The 19,690-nt window shown below is 31.4% G+C and overlaps 2 protein-coding genes across 4 annotated transcripts; both read left to right on the top strand.

Moving 5' to 3' along the window:
• The first annotated feature begins 373 nt into the window (after positions 1–373).
• LOC130900440 (prostaglandin reductase 1-like) lies at positions 374–18,905 on the top strand. Of its 3 annotated transcripts, none has more exons than XM_057811061.1 (6): positions 374–583; positions 6,204–6,306; positions 6,384–6,566; positions 8,479–8,752; positions 10,047–10,152; positions 18,517–18,905. In XM_057811061.1, the coding sequence occupies exons 1-6, from the start codon at positions 412–414 to the stop codon at positions 18,744–18,746; spliced, it is 1,068 nt and encodes a 355-aa protein (XP_057667044.1). In that variant the 5' UTR covers positions 374–411; the 3' UTR covers positions 18,747–18,905. The 3 variants fall into 3 exon arrangements, with proteins under 3 accessions (XP_057667044.1, XP_057667045.1, XP_057667046.1); XM_057811062.1 differs by having other exon boundaries at positions 418–638; XM_057811063.1 differs by lacking the exon at positions 374–583 and adding an exon at positions 5,888–6,120.
• Positions 15,577–18,905, top strand: LOC130900442 (uncharacterized). The gene is made up of 2 exons (XM_057811065.1): positions 15,577–16,064; positions 16,193–18,905. The coding sequence occupies exons 1-2, from the start codon at positions 15,733–15,735 to the stop codon at positions 16,422–16,424; spliced, it is 564 nt and encodes a 187-aa protein (XP_057667048.1). The 5' UTR covers positions 15,577–15,732; the 3' UTR covers positions 16,425–18,905.
• Positions 18,906–19,690: the final 785 nt, after the last annotated feature.

Below are 19,690 nucleotides of genomic sequence, written 5' to 3'. Positions count from 1 at the left end.
AGTTTTTGGCAAAAAGTTAGTCAATCGATTTTAGATTTTAGTAATGAGAAATTTAAAACTAGTGGAACTGAAATAAATAGTGACATGGTAGCTTCGAGCTGTATTTGCAGAAAAATATTCAGTATTTAAATTTTGATTTCTAATTATCAGTAAAAATTGTTCTGTATGGTATATTAATGCGTACTCAGAGAGAGAATAGTATAATTCCCTACCATGTTCTTTATTCAACTTAGAGATGCTGAAATGAAATGCAGGTATTTAGTAGACTGAATGATTAGAAACTTTGATGTTTTTTTAATAAACAATAAAATTGTCATTAAATGAATATTGCGCTAAGACGACTCTGTTTAAAGTGAAATTGAAAATTGAAAAACATCAATAATTCAATCAACAATCAGTAGAGTGGCTAAAATGAGTGTACTAAGTGGTTTCTTACTTAAATCGGGTTCAATAGAATTTAATTCTATTTGTAGAAGATATATAAGTGCAAAAGCTTTTATTTTTCAAAAGCAATTCCAAGGTTTTCCCAAGGAAAGTGATTTTAAACTAGTAAATGAAGAATTACCGGCATTGAAAGATGGAGGTAAATGGAATGACAGGAATATCTAGTCAACCGACTACTATGAATGTCGTACCCGGTACAATTGATTAACAATTTATTATACGTATTATACATCAAAACATCCACATTAACATTTCAAACATATCAACAGAAATTTTGAGGTTAGGTACATATATATATATATATATATATATATATATATATATATATATATATATATATATATAGAATAGAAATTACATCTCTAAAAAATATAATTTTGAAAATTAAGAATTAAAGTATATTGATGTGTAAACTGTGAACGTTTCATTAATATAAAACTTTATTATTTGTACCCGTTGTAAAAAGAATTAATTTATTATTACTTAGTACTACTTCATTATCACAATGTATAAAATTAGATAAAATAAAACTAGCTAATAGTTTTTTTGTTTCAAACTAAAAATAGAAATTTGAGTACAAAGAAATTAGTATAATCCGATAATCGTAATGAATCTTTTAATGGCATCAGAGACGTTTTAAAAAACATTTTGTCGTTTTTTTTGATAGTTTAAATCTTATAATAAGTATAGATATCATCTCATTATTATTATGTTGATGTCAAAATCGTTGAGTATTTGGAATGAAATTATTTACCCAGAATACAGAATCGTATTATCAATATTTCATTTAAATTTCAGTAGCGGTACGGAAGGTTCTCTGAAGAACTTATTAATATACATAATTTGCACCTATGTTGTTTGAAGCTTAAATGTTTGAATAGTTTTATATATGATCAAAATTAACTTCAGTGTTGCAATTGAAGTTAAATGTATTTTATTTGTTTTTTGGTATTGGGAACTGACGAAATGAAAATAATGGCTTTCAACAGTTAAGTAGGTAATCAGTGATAGTATGTACACTGTTAACATTAACAATAAATTTTATTCAAAAAATTCTTACTAAATATATATTAAATTGGAAGTTGGAATATTTACTGATATAATAAAAGCGTGAACGAATATTTTTAGAAAAAGGAGAAAGTTTCAAACTAAAAGTGTACACAAAAATTTTAAAAATAAATACTAGAATCAATGAAAGTTTAGTAAAGCGAAAGTATATAAGATTTTTTTAACTTCCCATACAATTTCTCTTTGGATTTTCATTGTTTCAATTCGATGCTTTTCGCATGGAATTATGGACAGCCATGACCGGTTACTATAGCATCGAAAGCATTGTTATTTAATCCACAACGTCAAATTGACAGTTTATTACCTAAAGTTGAGAGTAATTGAAATTATTGATATGTATAACAGAGAAATAGATATAGAAGAATCAGCAAATATTGCTTGTCTGTCGCTGCTGCCAGAATAATCGAGGAAGAGGTATGAAACAACATATCAATACTTCAAGAAAATGTGCCAAACTAAGGAAGTTACTGCAATTTCAGAAAGCGTGCTTTTGGCGTACTTTCACTACAATTCTGCATTATTTGAGTCTCCATCAAACTTACCCCGGAGCCGCACATTGGGGCCAGTGTTGGCGCCAACGTTGGGCTATGTTGGCGGTATTATTTTTAAAAGCATCCAGACATTGTAAGTTATTGAAGCCAAGCTTAGTTAGCTCCAAGCAGAGCCAACATGTCGGACTTAGAAGTGGCTGTGGGTTCCGCTTAATAAAACTCCAAAAACAGTAACAACGTTTTCATTTGACCATATCTCCTGGGGTGACATTATTCAATTTAAATAATAATAATAAAAGTTATTACGACGCGCACTCTCACCTGGCAGACTGAATAAGTTAAGACGATTTATATATGTGGCCGAATACACAAACATTGGGACAAATTCCCTTTGATGTCTCGTCAAAAAACCTACACAAGACGGCCAACTCCCAACGTTCGAGCCAACGTTTGCGCCAATGTGCGGTGGCGGCCTTATGGTTTGAATATTCCATGCTGAAGATAATCCTTTTTAATAAAGGAACACATATATATGTTAAACTTAATTAATACAGGGCGGTTTTTAAGTAAATAAGATAAACGTTTTATATGGCATAAATGATTACCATCAACTAATGGTGGTTACTTGACTACAACCCGTGGTAATTGTTACTTACTTTTTTCAAAACAGTGTCAAAATACGATGTTTACAACATAGAGACAAGAAAAAGATTTTTTCTGGGTTATATTGTTTCAAGGCTTTGGTTTGTACATTTTGCATAGAAATTTTTAATTTGTACTTGAAAATGTTTCTGATTGCCTTTTCCATAATAGAGAAATTTATTTATTTACTTATTTGAATGTTGTATACCAAAGTCTTCAAAGGTTGAAGGCTAGAAACATACAACTCACGGATAACATTCGGAACACACTGTTTACACTATCACTACACTAACACAATTAAACTGTCTGACATACGATTCGATAACCAAGTAATCGAATTCAGAGACTGAAGGTAAACTGTTCACTGTTTATATCTGTTCTTCTGTTTATATCGAATGAAGGTAAACTGTTTAACTTCAGTGCCTTAAGACGATAACTTAGTTATCGAAACGCGCTTCATACAGTATAATTGTGAGTGTTGGTGTGGTGCTATTGTAAACAGTGTGTTTAGTATGAATATCATCAGTGGTTCCATGAATTCTCACCTAGTCACGGATAACAGTAAAATAATGTAGATCCTGCATGCTTACACTTTTCTCCCAACTCTGCCTTACAATAACATGTTATTGTATTTACTTATTCGTTTTTGGCTATTTTGCATTAGTTTTCATGACAGTTCTAAATACAAAGCGTGGTAACTATATTAAGGTACAATTTCTAGTGCAATTCGCGGGCGAAGTGTGAAGTGAATTTGGCCCATTTCTAATGAATTTTACCAACGAATTTGCATATACGCCTTTCCACCAGTTTTTTTTTGAGATTAAGTTTAATTGGGCCGTTTTTGATTTAAAATGAACACAAAAATAAACGATGAATTGATTCTCCTGAGTGTATCTATTCAATTACAAACCACTTTACAATAGATAAGACTTGAACTTAACCCCCTTCATTTTAATTATCTCATTCCTAATAATGTGCTTAAAACGTCAGCAACATTCAAAGATTTTGGTATTAAATTTGATAGTAAATTAAACTTTATTCAGCATATCAATATTATCCTTGGTGGAGCTTTTAGAAACTTCGTTTCGTACTGAGAAATTTACCGAAGTTAAAGCCTTATCTTTACTTTTCAATGCATTCGTTCTTCCAAAACTAGAATATGCCAAGCAATCCAAGCAAGCAAACTCGTATCAGAAAAATAAATAATTTTCATAGTAAGTATGTTAAATATACAGAGTGAGTTTTACGTATTTACATTGTTGTCAAACCTTACCTTTTTTCGGAAAAATAATGAACTTTGTTATATCAAATGGATCACCCTGTATATTTTTCGCTTTCCGAAATCCTTAAGAAATATTTATTATTTTTCATCTAATGTTACTTATACCTGCATGCCATAATTTCGGAGTTATAGCTTCGTTTCCGTTAGCTCCGCCGAAGTTAAAATAATACATTCACTCAAAAAACATCGTTTATAAAACAAATCCTGCCAATATTCAGGAATTAAAAGATAGGATTACTCAAGAGATAAGAACACTTGAACAGTTAGGGATGTTGCAAAATGTATTACAAAAATTTAAAAATTGCATGGCTTATTGTATTGAAGTAAATGGACAACATCTGTGTTGTAAAGCATACTGTTATTATTGGTTTCAGATTTTTTGAGTGGGTTGACTTTGATGCACTATCTAGTTAAATCACTAAGGTGTAGGGCTACTAAGGCAGCAATCTTTGTATTCATAAAAATATTTTTATTAAATTGGTTTTTGGCCGGCTAGTTCGGTCAAATGCCTCTGTGTGCGACGATCATGAGTAGTTGATCAAATGACGGTGTTACGGCCAATTTCGGGGCATATCAAAGTGAACCAAACGTAATAGCCAAACGATTAGCGGCTTTTGGACGTTTGCAAAGCATTGGCAAGCGTGCAAACGTAGCTTTATACTATACAATAACATCCCAATTATTAATTCTTTAATCATACATTACGCTTTCAAAACTAAATTATTTTCAAACGTATTTTTTAAGCCAAGCTCCTATGTCAGTTCCCAATTATTGTTGGTTATTTCGTTTGTACAGTTCAATTTTAAACAATTTACTTTTGATTAGGGCTTTTTTATTTCATAATGGGTTGATTGGTGATACTAATGGAACTAAAAAGTAATGTTGAATTCTAGTTTGTTGAGTTGAGAACTGCCTTTACACAATCAACGTAGGTGTCACCTTCAAATCATAAATATATAATAATAAGAAATTGAAGAAATTTATATTATAATCTTTATCGCGGGATTGTGAACTGTCGAAAGACTGTGATCCGTAACATATTGCTTATAATTTAACGCATTATTTTTCGATAGATTGTTATCTATCGAAATAAAACTATTGATTCCACAATTGTTGAGAATTGATTAATTGACAGCTGACCCGAACCCAACCTAACCTTGACCCTATCCAACTTCACACTATACTTTTGTTTTATATAGAGTCAAAGTTGGTAATTATGTATTCTAATGTATTCTGATTTTATTAAAAAATAGTAGGCGATAAGCACCTTTTGACAGTTTCATGTATAAGTGACACAAGCGAAAAGAAAGGCGAAAGAAAAACGTGCTCCGAAATTGTTATTCCGTTATTATTGTTATTTGAACGCACTTTGAAATTCTGTTCAATAAATCGAACATTGATCAAGATTGGACTCAATTTATTTGCAACTACAAACCCAAAACCCACTGTAAATTAACAACAACAATCTTACAGTTGTCAAATTGTCAACTGTCCGAAGGCTGTCCCTGATTGATCGGCCTTAGAGTAGTAGAGTTAGGAAATGAAACAAGTGTCATTGAAATAAAATAAATGAACCAAGTCAGAAAAGTAACAATAATGAATTTTTTTTTAAAAACTTTTCTTTGATAGACATGTTTTACTTACACTTATTTGAGAATATTGGAACCGCAAATAGGCACCATATATTTATCTTTCAACCTAACCTAACCTAACCTAACAATTTCATATAACTAATTCTAAAGCTAGAGTTATTTTTAACACAAAATCAATTTACAATCACCAAAACACGGTTTTGCTTACATTCAATAAAACGAATTCATAAATAATATGGCGGCGCGGGGCATATGCCGTTCAACCAATCAGCGCATGAGGTGCGTTCCGTTTCACAATTTGACGGTTTCATCCGATAGATTTTAATCTACCGAAAAGTATTGCGTTAAATTGTAAGCAACATACTACGATTCACAATCTTTCAACAGTTCACAATTTCGCGAGATAGATTATAACCTAACGTTAGGTATTTAAAATTTTACGGTGACATAGCTGACGTAACGTAGAAAAATTTTGATTCGCAAATTAATAGATTAACAGGATAATTTTAATGTGAAATTTTGCTTCTATCATGCTAACTTTTGTAGTTACTTACGTATAGATAACTAGACCTACAGTTGAAGTGAAAAACACGTCTAATGGGTATTGAATTATACATTATAGTTAAAATAGTAATTTGTCATGTGTAACCCGATTTGTTATTTGACGTTTGTGATTTGTTTTAGAATTTCTGGCAGCTGCTGAATATTTGAGCGTTGATCCATATATGAGAGCGTACGCTCCTAGAGTTAAAACAGGAAAGACATTTATGGGCTCACAAATAGCTAAGTAGGTATTTTATACATTTTAGCAAAAGTTTAAGCGAACGATACTGATAATTCTGCTAAATATCAATATTGTTATAGAATTTTAGAAAGTAAAAATCCAGATTTTCCAGAAGGAAAGTATATAGTAGGAGAATATGGCTGGAGAACGCATACAGTATCAAATGGAAAACCATTGGCAAATGGTGTACCATCAGCTTGGTTGATACCAGATTTAGGAAATCTTCCCATTTCATTAGCTTTAGGTGTATTAGGAATGCCAGGGTAAGTGGATACAGAGAGATGAGTTTTTAATGGGTTTTTTAGTTATTTATAATATAGAAAAGAGATGATTTTGATTGGCATCTGCAGTACTTTTGCTGTAGTGCTTTTTTTTGGCATCATATGGAAAAAATTTTTATAAGTGGTTTTATGAAAACAAGTTATTCTTGATAAGAAGTTCTGTATGGTCCAAAAGTTAAAATGCAACTATCAGATATCAATGTTTTAAAGCAGTATACGAGGCTTGGCAAAAAATTTGAATTTGTGCAAGAGTAAAGTATTCAGAAAAATGTTACAAAGTAAAGTTGTTTTGAATAAAAAGTTATATTCAAATATGAAATTATAGCCATTTATTATGAAAATTCAGGTTTTGTGATTATTTACTAATTATTGCGTATTAATTATTCTGGCTGGATAAAATTTAACGCAATCTAGGATCCTCGACAATGTGACACTGAATGTCATAGTGAGTTGTTGTTCATAAAATTACAATAAAAATGGCAAATTTACTAAATCGTGAAGAAAAAATAAAACTTGCAAATATTTTTAACAATAGACATCCGCATAGAAACATTAGGCATTCAACAGTTACAAAAATTTTAAATAAATTTAAGGCTAGTGGAAGTATAGATAATAAATTTAATAATAAACGCCGAAAACGGGTTGCGAATGCAGACACTTAATTTGAAGTGATGCTTTCTGCCGTTAAAAAGCCCAAAAATGTCATTAAGAAAAAGGGCCTCTGCAATCCAAACTACTTCAGTAAGTAAAAATACAGTGGTAAATATTTTGAAGGGTAATAAATATCATGCTTACAAACCGCAATTTGTATACACGTTTCTACCAAGGGATTTCGATATTCATTTTGAATTCTGCGCTCTGGTACAAGGAAAGTTGGGTGAAGACCCGTTTTTTACAAGAACTATAATATTTTCCGATGAGGTAACATTTTCTTCGAACAGAACCGTCTCATCACAAAATTGTCACTGTAATCCTAAACTTTGTATTAAAATCTCGGAACCAATATTCTTTTAAAGTGAACGTATGCTGTGGTTTGTACAAAATAAATTAGTTGGACCTCTTTTTTTCGACATTCCTTAAATGCCGCACATTACTTACAATTATTAGAAAATCAAGTTAGTGATTTTTTGCACGACCTACAATAAATAATTATTATGCATTCATTACGTATGTAAATTGCAAGGTTGTTTAAAAATAGTAATAAATAGAAATGTTATCATATTTTTAAAAGGTAAGAGAGATAAATTGTATCCAGTCAGAATAATTAATACGAAATGATCAGTAAATAATCACAAAACCTGAATTTTCATAATGAATGGCTGTAATCGCACATTTGAATATTACTTTTAATTCAAAACAACTTTACTTTATAACATTTTTCTGAATTGTGAAAAATAAAGATACTTAGAGTTGAATTGTTTTGATAAATGAACTTGGACTGTGATTGAAATTTATTTATACTTTCTGTAATTGTCGTTTGAAATAATTAACGTGTTTGAAAACCGTCATAAAAACCAAACAAAAATATTTTAATACCTCGGTGTTAAAATGGTAATTTTCAGCATTATCCAAATAATCGTTCATCATGTTGTGAAATGTTTCTTACTTAAGCTTTCGTTTACATTTCGTTTACAAAAACTTGCGAAATATACTGATATTATTAGAGCTCCAAAGTTGTTACAGTATCTAATAATTTTTAAAACGACGTGTTCTTCTACTCTTGAAATGAAAGAAGACCCAAAGTTATTTGAATTTTTGTGTGTGAGGATATTTAAAACTATTCACATACAAAAAAATAGCTAATCTGTGAGTTATGTATATATGCAAATTGTAAATTTTTGTTTTTTTTTTTGAAAAAGTAGGGTATTTTTTCAAAACTGTTCAATTTTTACAGGAATACGGCATATTTTGGTTTATTAGAAATTTGTAAGCCAAAAGCAGGAGAAACAGTTATAATAACTGGAGCTGCAGGAGCCGTAGGAAGTCATGTAGGTCAAATTGCCAAAATTAAGAGATGTAAAACAATTGGCATTGCAGGATCTGACGAAAAAGGAAAGTGGTTAGTACAAGAACTTGGATTCGATCACTTTATCAATTACAAAACTGATAATGTCAAAGCGAAGTTGAAGGAATACGCCCCAAATAAAATTGATTGTTATTTTGATAACGTAAGTGGTTGTTTGTTTTCATTTTACCAAAAATTCAGTAATTATTGTATACCTCCATATCTAGTTATCAATATTTGTCTATATACAAATGGAATAGAATAAATGTGATATATATCAAGTTTTGACAGGACTCAGTTGTATTTATATTTTTTAAATGATTTTAAAGTTCCTAATTTCCCAATTCCCAACTTTCAGAAACATATTGTGTGACTAGGCATGAAATTAGAGCACGGTACAGTGTCTTATGCACGACTTCGGTTTCTGACATAATATCTGGGACTATTTCCACATTTTCGCGATGCCACATCTGTTTAATCTCAATTGCGAGATCCGCTTATTTGGCCAGTTTCTCATAGTGTTTGTTGAGAATGTTGTGCGTGTTCGATACTGCTACGTCGACGAAAAGAGCTGAATTGACTCTTCTAACCACCACTACGATGTTAGGTTTGTTATTCTTCACCTGTTCATCGGTAATAACGGACCTATCGTAGCAGAGTCTGAAATTGTCATTTTCAAGAACCTTGGGCGCCCAGTTATTATTATAATTTTATTATTATTATGATTTTTTCAATTTTTGATTACTATTATTTCGATCATATATATTATGTTTCGAAAAGTGCTTGAAATTCTTCCTTGACGTAACCTCAATTTATTCTTTCATTTTTGATCTATGAAAATAATGTCTATTTGTATATATATTTTTTATATGCTGTATCAAGTAATCTTTATTTATTTTTATTCTCTTTTTGTCTCCAGTGAAAATAATTCCCATTTCATCTTTTATACCTTGTTCTAGCTTTATTAACAAAATTTTACGGTTTTTCTTCTTTTATTAAATTAGAATCTATAGAAATTCAAGTTTGACTGTCTTATGCCATTGGAATATAAATTGCAACTCAAAAAATTGGCAATAGAATAGATTCTCATCTTTGATATGAATTTTTGTATCTCAAGAACTATATATGTAGTATTTCAATTAAAAACACATTCCGCGGAAAGGATATATTCGTCTATTTACAAAAATTTGAAGTTTTATCTTATATTTCATTATTTGTTGCAATAAATTCTAGTCGATTCATACATAAACTCGTAATGGAACTGAAACGAACATAACTGTATCTATTTTTTAGAAAACTTTTCATAATTTAGATACTATGCATCTGGATCATTAATAAAATGTCACAACATTTTCATTTTACAGAATCGATAGAAGGTCTCCAATACAATTAATTATTTCTTATTTATTTCTCAAATAAATTTATTATTGTATTGAATACCTAATTTCCATTTACAGGTGGGTGGTGGAATAAGTTCTCTAATAATGATGTATATGAATTTATTCGGAAGAATATCTGTTTGTGGAGCTATTTCTGGATATAATGAGACAGAGTTACCGAAAGGTTAGTACCACAAACATTTTCTAAACTAGAATGTAGATCACCTAACAGATATTCAATATTAATGTCCCGAGTGCATGTCAAATTGTCGATAATTTAATTTTCTCGAGTGCGCGAATGCGCACTCGAGGAAATTATGAGACAATTTGACATGCACGAGAGGGCATTTTGGCAGACTATTTCCTGAGAAAAATTTAATTTAAAATAAACTTAATTCTGTGTTTAAAATTTGTTATTCTTTAAATTATACCGTAGTTGACGATCATCATATTGGCATTGAATTGGTATCTACGGTAACTTATTGACAACAGTTTTGTTCGTGAAAAAAAATTTCAAAATGAGTTTACGTTTTGGGCAGAATTCCACGCAAGTAATAGACGCCGCAGTGGATAAATATTAATCCTAGACGAAAATTTGTCACTAGTGCAAATTATCGATAATTTGCACTAGTGCAGTATTATCGCTGAAATTTGATCGTTGCTAGGTAAACATAAAATATTACAGCTTTTTGGTTGGCTTAAATTTTTCGAAGGAAATAGTCCCAGAAATATATCCATTGTATCACTAATGTCGATGGTGTAGCACACAAATGTATTGACTGCAATTTTTATTTAAAATCAACCAGGTCTGGTAGCGCTATCAGACATATATGGTAAATAAGTGTCATAAGTCAATTGTGCTAAACATTTATATGTGTTAAATATACTTACTAAGTAACTTAACATATTTATTAAATAGAAAAACACAAAATTAATCTTCAAATTTTGAATTGCCAAATATGTTAATATCTTTTGTATCCAAAGAACGGGTGTCCCAATAAGAATGGCTCTCGGCCATATCTCGGGAACCGCTTATAGTACAGCTTCGGGAAAAAAAAATTACAACAAAAGTGACCTCGAAAAAAACCTGGAAATGATTTACAGAGTTGTAGGTCCACCGCTAGTGGGCGTTATTAAATACCAAAAATTGTAAAATGAATAATTTACAAATTTTGCCTAATTAAGATGCATTTAAACTATGATTATCGTATTCTTCAAGAAATACTGCGTATATTTGATTTTACAAGTTAAAGTCTATCTCTTCAAATAAGAGGTGGGGGGAAGAGGGAACCTTATTATGAAAAATCGCCTGTAAGTCCAGTTCTACTTCACCTATTTATGCAAACTTAGTCTTTTTGAAGAGAGCTCCTTTCTACCAATGTAAGAGTTAGATTTTCGAAACAACCTAATGAGTAATGTTATAATAGAAATCTTTAGGAGTTATTTTAAGTTAATGCTTTCTTATAGAGATGGCGCTTGATTTGTAGAAATAGTAGTTTAATGTTCTATGTACATAGTTTTGTTTTTGTAGTTGATTATTATTGAGAAAAGTAAGGTTAAGTTAATATATGGTTTTACCGGGTTTTTAGCACATGGTTGGTTTTATAAGATATAAGTGATAGATGATGTATATATATGAAGATGTAAATAAAATGTATATAAAGACCTAGATTGATTTTAATCAACACTGCTGTGTAACAAATAACAACAGGTTATGGGCCCAGGTCACAAATCAATATTGAAAAAGGTCGTTATTATAAAAAAAGAAAAAAAAAATGGAGGTGAACAGTAACAGTATTATTGGCATTAAAAACCATTTTAATGTAGAATTATTAAATGGATTAAATTATCACACATGGAAGTATCGTATGAGTATTTTGTTTGAAGAAAAAGATGTGTTGGAATGTATCGAAAAGGAATTTAATGATTCTGATTATAAAAGTGACAAACTTCGGGCTGAAGCAAAGAAGAAGGACAATAAATGTAAGTCTATTATAGTGCAGTGTTTGGACGATTCGCAAATAGATTTAATTAGAGGAAAAGATACAGCTTTTAGTATATGGACAGTTTTAGAGGAAAGATATGAAAAGAAAGGCATTCCGGGCCAGTTAATTCTAAGAAAACTAATGTCTATGAAACTTCAAGATAGTAGCAAATTAGAAAAGTTTTTGTCTGATTTTGATGAAACCATAAGACAATTAAATGCTACAGGCGCAGACATGAAAGAGCAAGATATTGTTTATAGTTTATTACTTGCTATGCCGAAAGAGTTGGAAACCGTAATAACCATATTAGAGAACATACCACCAGAAGATCTAACAATAAGTTTAGCAAAAACTAAATTAAGAGCTGAAGTTGAAAGAAAAAGTGCATTGTATGAAGCCAATAGCGAAAGCAGAAATTATCAGCAAGATAGTGTAAACTCATCAGTTTTTTCAACTTATAGTCCTGGTGTATGTTATACTTGTGGACAAAGAGGTCATTATAGGAAAAATTGTCGAAATCAGAGAGGAGGAAACAGAGGTTCAAGCAGAGGCAGTTTTATTGGAGGTCAAAGTAGTTTTCGGGGTTATGGGAATTTTAGAGGAAATTTTCAAGGAAATGGTTATAGAGGAGGATTTGGTTACAGAGGAAGAGGATATAAAGAAACAAACTAGAAGAAATTATGACCATGAGTATCAGGACAATAACAATAAGGGAGCAAACTATATGGAAAATGAAGAAGGAACTGAACTTGATGAGGTACAAGATGGACAAGGTATTTGTTTTTTGTCAAATTTAAACTCTAATTTAGAAGATTGTTACCAAACTGTAAGTAACCAAAATTTAGTATTTTATATCGATTCAGGGTGTACTGATCATTTAGTAAATGATTAAATGTATTTTCATGATTTTATGAAGTTGAAAAAACCCATTAAAATAGGGGTTGCAAAAAACAACAATTACATGGAAGCCATTGGAGTAGGAAATATTGAAGTTTTTAGTGAGGCCAATGGAAAAGAAATCAAATGTAAAATTAAAAATGTTCTATATGTCCCAAATTTAAGCCGAAATCTATTGTCTGTAAAAAGGTTAGAAAGTGCAAATGTAAAAGTTGTTTTTGAAAAAGGGAAGGTACTAATGTATAGCGAAAAAAAATTAATCGGAATTGGTCATAGAAACAATTTATATGAAATATCCTTTAAAGTAAACAATGTAGAGTCTTTAAATATTGAAAGTGAAAATGATGAAATAAAATTGTGGCATCAAAGATTAGGTCATGTATGTAATGCAAATTTAGAGAAATTAATTAAAAATAATTTGGTAACTGATATAAAAAATCTCAAAATAGGTAAAGTTGATTTTTGTGAATCTTGCGTAAAGGGTAAAATGACCAGGTTGAATTTTGGAACGCGCACAAGAGCTAAACGATTACTTGAGATAGTGCACACAGATGTTGCAGGACCAATAACTCCAATTAGTCACGAACAAGGCAAGTACTTTGTAACTTTCATAGATGACTATTCAAATTTTGTTTACGTTTATGTAATAAGAGCTAAGAGTGGAGAGTATGAATGTTTCCGAGAATATGTGAGAATGGTTCAGGCTAAGTTTAATTTAAAATTAGCTACATTGAGATGTGACAATGGAAGGGAATACATTACAAATGAAATAAAGCAATTTTGCAGGGAGAATGGGACATTTATTGACTATACAACACCTTACAGTCCTGAACAAAATGGTAAGGCAGAACGCTTTAATAGAAGCTTGGTGGACAAAGCAAGGACCATGATGCAAGACGCTAATATTCCTAAAGAATTTTGGAGCGAAGCAGTTCGAGTAGCAGCATACGTTCTAAATAGAAGCCCAAGTAGTGCTTTACAAGTTACTCCGGCTGAAATATGGAATGGGAAGAAACCGGACATTAGTAATTTAAGAGTTTTTGGATCTACAGCATATTGCCACATTCCAAAACAATTTAGAAAAAAATTTGATTCTAAAGCGAAGAAGTGTATGATGATTGGATACACAATGACAGGGTACAGATTATGGGATATCATGGAACAGAAAGTAGTCATTGCAAGAGATGTAATGTTTAATGAGAGCGAATTTTATTTTAAAAATGAAGGAATGGAGTTGAAGGAAAATGGAAAACTTGATAGCAAAAATGCAATAATAGAAGAAAGTGACGATGAACAAGAAGAAGTAAAACAAATACAAGAAGAGATACAGGTATTACAAGAAGATGATTTACAAGACAGAGGACAAGAAATACAAGAAAAACGAACCAGGCGAAAACCTAACAGATATAATGAGTTTGAAATGTATATGGCCTTTGATGCAATGTCATATGTTGAGAATGTACCTGAAACAGTGGAAGACTTGACTGATAGAAGAGACAAGGACTTATGGATGGAAGCGATGAAAAGAGAAATAAGTTCAATAGAGAAAAATAAAACTTGGATAGAAGCACCAATGACCAAGAATGCAGAAATACTAAGTACAAAGTGGGTATTTGCTAAGAAGCCTTCAGAAGAAATTTGGATTGGACTAAAAAGGCTGTTAAGGTATTTAAAAGGAACATTAAAGGCAAGATTAAAGTATGAAAGGAGAATGAATGAATTACCATTGCGCTGTTATGTAGATTCGGATTGGGCAGGAGACGTGAATGACAGAAGATCAGTGTCGGGGTACGTTATTAAAGTTTTTGGTAATACAGTATTGTGGGTAACCAGAAAGCAAAACTGTGTTGCATTGTCCAGTACTGAAGCGGAGTTGATAGCTTTATGTGCTGCTGTCCAGGATTCTTTGTGGTTAAAAAGATTGTTGCTAGATATGAATCTTGATGTGAATTTTTTTTAAGTATTTGAAGATAATCAGGGTTGTATTGCACTTTTTAAAAATCCTGAGAATAATAAACGTGTCAAACACATAGACATAAAATATAACTTTATTCATGAGAATGTAAAAAATGATTGTATTGTCCTTGAATATATAAATACAAAATGTCAGTTAGCAGACTTATTAACAAAAGGATTGCAAAAACCACAATTTTACTCAAATTGTAAACAATTAGGTTTAGATTTTGAAACGAGAGAGGGTTAATTTTATTTTATTTGTTAATTTCATGTAATATAGGTGATATTTTGAATATGATTGTATATTAATTTATAGACTCTATAAGATGCGCATTAAGAGAGGGTGTTATAATAGAAATCTTTAGGAGTTATTTTAAGTTAATGCTTTCTTATAGAGATGGCGCTTGATTTGTAGAAATAGTAGTTTAATGTTCTATGTACATAGTTTTGTTTTTGTAGTTGATTATTATTGAGAAAAGTAAGGTTAAGTTAATATATGGTTTTACCGGGTTTTTAGCACATGGTTGGTTTTATAAGATATAAGTGATAGATGATGTATATATATGAAGATGTAAATAAAATGTATATAAAGACCTAGATTGATTTTAATCAACACTGCTGTGTAACAAATAACAACAAGTAACGTATACGCTAGAGGGCGCTATTTATTTATTTTTTCAAATCTCGCTATCCTTGAAAAATATTAAATGGAAACATGCATTTTCAATTAAGGAATATAAAAGTAGACCAAATTAGCAACAGAATAGCGAAAACCGCATATCGATATCTTTTTCGTATTACGAGATATCTTAAAAAAGATATGACTTGTGTCAAATTGATAAACCTAGTAAGTTGTTCATTTACGTGTCATTGCGATTTGTGTGCATTAAATTCGATATAAAACTTACTTAAAAGTTATATCTAAGATGATTCTTACAAACGAAGAAGCATTTGATATGATAGGCATTTACTTTGAATGTATGAAAATTGCAACTGTTGCGGCTATGGTATGTGCCATACAATATCCCCAAAGACGTCATCCCGGTAGCAGAGTTTTTCGTCGACTCATACACCGCTTAAAAACGACTGGAAATGTAAATCTTTCTATATTTAGAAGACGCGGCAGAGGTCGTTCAGAGGGAAACACAATAAATGTTTTGGCATATGTGCAATTTAACCCGCATTTAAGTATTAGAGCAATAAATAGAGACTTGGGAATAAGCAGAATCACCGTTCAACGTATTTTAACAGGACACAGGTAAATTATGATGTTTCTTAAACAAAATATACCCGTATAATATTATTTGTGGGCATGGTTTTATGTTAACATAATAATTTATTTATCATACCGAAAAAATATTTAATAGGACATTATATTTCTTTTAGAATTCATCCATATCATATAGTACTCCATCAACAATTGGTTGATCGTGATTACGACAGAAGGTTGGATTATTGCAACTGGTTACTACATTTGGTATATGACGACCTTCAATTACTGTCACGTATTTTGTGGTCAGACGAAGCTACATTTAGTAGTGATGGTACGGTTAACAAGCATAATATGCACTATTGGTCACAGAATAATCCACGCTGGATGGAAGAAGTTCAGTATTAGGGACGATGGTCGGTGAATGTATGGTGTGGTATTGTAGATGGTCAGATAATTGGACCTTTTATTTTTGACAACGCAATTAACGGGGAACGCTACCTAAATTTTATAAGGGATGAATTACCACTTCTTCTAGAAGATATATTACTAGCAACTCGTAGGTCTATGTTGTTTCAGCACGAAGGGTATCCGGCGCATTTCTCCAGACAAGTTAGAGAATTTTTAGATAATGCTTACACTGATAGGTGGATAGGACGTGGAGGCCTATTTTTTTGGCCAGCCAGGTCACCAAACTTAACCGTCTTAGATTTCTATCTCTGGGGCCGGACTAAAGACCTTGTTTGTGCAATTAGACCCACTACTAGAGATAACGTGATCGAGAGAATACGAAACGCCATTCAGAGTACCTATTTCGAGAGCAGACATTGAGACTGCTGTTCAATCTACTCTTCAAAGAATAAACGCTTGTATCGAAAATGATGGGCGACAATTTGAACATTTAAGTCGTGACTAGCGAGGTACCTCAAGTTATATTTCCATTTTAACTTCCATAACGCAGTTTCCCGGTGACGGCATAAGAAATATTGACATAATAATTGGAACTATTATTAATAGAACAAGAAAAGACAATTTTGAGGACTCAAAAAATGTTAAAATCCGTTCAGTCAACCCGGAGTAATTTATATTTAAAGGAAAATGCTTAAAATTTACACATTTCTTAAGATATCAACATGCGGTTTTCGCTATTCTGTTGATAATTTGGTCTACTTTTATATTCCTTAATTAAAACTGAATGTTTCCATTTAACATTTTTCAAGAATAGCTAAATTTAAAAAAAAAAATGAATGGCGCCCTCTAGTGTATACGTTACTTATTAGGTTAAGTAGAACTGGACTTACAGGCGTTTTTTCATAATAAAGTTCCCGCTTCCCCCCACCTCTTATTTGAAGAGATAGACTAAAACTTATAAAATCAAATATACGCTGAATTTCTTGCAGAATGCGATAATCATACTTTAAATGCATCTTAATTAGGCAAAATTTGTAAATTATTCATTCAATTACGCCCTCTGGCTGTGGACCTACAACTCTTTAAATAATTTCCAGGTTTTTCGAGGTCACTTTTGTAATAAATTTTTTTTCCCGAAGCTGTACTATAAACGGTTCCCGAGCTATGGCCGAGAACCATTCTTATTGGTACACCCGGTACTTTATCTGCACCATCCATTAAAACTCCGCTTTTACCCAAAACTTGATGAAATATCCATCCTGGACCTGCGTTAGAATTACACAAGTCTTTGTTCTGTTCTACTTATCATTCTGTGTTAGATTAAGAGATTCCTCATTGGTGTTCTACGCCTAGTCTCATGCGAACGTAGTTCCTCCGTTTTTTTCATTTTCAGCTTTTGTATGACGCGTTAGGAACTGCAGATCAGTCAAACCATATCGTTTATCCGAATTGTTACCTCTCTCGATAATCAGGCATCACGATTCACTGCTTTAGTTTTTCCGCGAGAATCGACCAGTCCATTTTGGTTTCTCTGTAGCTCGCACTGTTATTCTCTATACAAACATGAGTGTATATGAAGTTAATTTATTATAGCGTCCTATAAAATTATATTTAAACATAGAGAGATCGATATATAGGAGCTTGTTCACGTGGGCCCGAATTGCTGACAGAAAGAGAAAGATAATGTGTCTACCATTCTCTTTCTCTGTCTCTATTCTGATTGAATCGTCATGACGTCGAAAATTCGAGATCTGGGACCGGCAAAGAAAGAGAATAATAAGTTTTGATTATAATAGCGAATAGAGAAAGATAGATATTGATGATATCCAATCCATTTTGTCTCTTTGGTCCGTCTCCGCCAACTGTGCTAAATATTCTTATTGAACAAAATATCAACTGTTACCACTACACCAACCATCATAATAACAATGTCTGATCATTTTCATAGACCGAAGGTAAACGTTGCACGAAAAATATCGAGTACTAAAATAGTTTTGTCTCATACTTACAATTTGATCACTTTAAGATCCTTCTTGTGAATTAACGTATGTATGAAACTATTATTAAATAAGAGAATACTATTTTTTAGCACCCATTGTTCAGTATCCAATGACGTTCAATCAGCTGAAAATGGAAGGATTCATTGTTCACAGATGGTTGGATAGATGGTTGGAAGGAATTGAGCAAAATAAAAATTGGATTCAGGAGGGAAAGTTGAAATACCCAGAAACGGTGACTAATGGCTTTGAAAATATGTACGAAGCTTTTACGGATATGTTGCGAGGTGGTAATATTGGGAAAGCTATAGTTAAAGTTTAATTATGGAAAATATAATGTTTGTTCAAAAATTTTCTTCAAAATTAAAAGATATGTGAATCGTGTACGATTGCAAACAAAATTTGATTATTACTTGTGTTTTGAATCAACATACTGTCAGTATTGATATATATTTTTATAATAAATATGTTTATATTGTAACGTAAGACTTTAATTCCGAAAAAAGATTCTCTTTTTGATTATTATATTCTGATATAGGAGCCCTGCGACAGTGAAGATGGCTTTACTTCTTAAAATATGATATTTGTGACCTTAGTTCAAAGTGAATTGAAATTTTATTTCTATAGAAATAGTTTTAGTTTCTTTAAATTATCATAGATAAATACCGAATACTATTCTCACAGAGTTATTCTAAATTGTTCCCATAAAATGGGAAATTAAGACAACTTGAGTTGAATGTTCAGCCTTAATAGCTTCCATGAAGTAAATGTGGACTTTGTGAAACAAATAATTATATTTGATGTTAATGAGAAGTCCATTTTGACATTGTAATTAGTTTTTCTTGAATATATGTTCTTTTCAACTACTCATATCCAAAATGGCATGTGGTAAAGCAGTTTGTTGAGAAATAAATGATTTTTCCATTGTATTTAAAAGGTAAGAATGCTTTTCAAATCTCTGACAGTTGTCAAGATATACATTATCAAATTATAGAAAACAACGGGATCCATGACTCAAAAACCAAGAACTGGAAACTTAAAAGGAAAAGATTATCCTGCAAAATATGAAGAAATAGTCCAGAATAAATCCTGCGCTTGACTTCCAAAATTGCGGAGAAGCCTCCAAGAAATTTTGAACAGTTTTGAATGACATGACTGCTAATCATACTCCATTAATAGTATACCAAGATGGATAGAAGTCGAAAAAGTGATATAAAATGGTGGTGATTTGATTTTATTTAGTTTCGTTGATTTTTAAAAATCAGA

The sequence above is a fragment of the Diorhabda carinulata genome, chromosome X (assembly GCF_026250575.1).
Source record: "Diorhabda carinulata isolate Delta chromosome X, icDioCari1.1, whole genome shotgun sequence".
NCBI lineage: Eukaryota > Metazoa > Arthropoda > Insecta > Coleoptera > Chrysomelidae > Diorhabda > Diorhabda carinulata.
Note: the sequence above shows the minus strand (reverse complement) of the source record. Positions and strands in the feature narration are given on the sequence as shown.

Bases quoted from the DNA above. Each gene is read 5' to 3' on its own strand.
- LOC130900440 (XM_057811061.1), top strand. From the start codon at position 412: ATGAGTGTACTAAGTGGTTTCTTACTTAAATCGGGTTCAATAGAATTT. The intron at 8,753-10,046 runs GTAAGTGGTTGT...TTCCATTTACAG, and splicing joins TTGATTGTTATTTTGATAAC to GTGGGTGGTGGAATAAGTTC. The intron at 10,153-18,516 runs GTTAGTACCACA...ACTATTTTTTAG, and splicing joins TGAGACAGAGTTACCGAAAG to CACCCATTGTTCAGTATCCA.
- LOC130900442 (XM_057811065.1), top strand. From the start codon at position 15,733: ATGATTCTTACAAACGAAGAAGCATTTGATATGATAGGCATTTACTTT. The intron at 16,065-16,192 runs GTAAATTATGAT...TATTTCTTTTAG, and splicing joins CGTATTTTAACAGGACACAG to AATTCATCCATATCATATAG.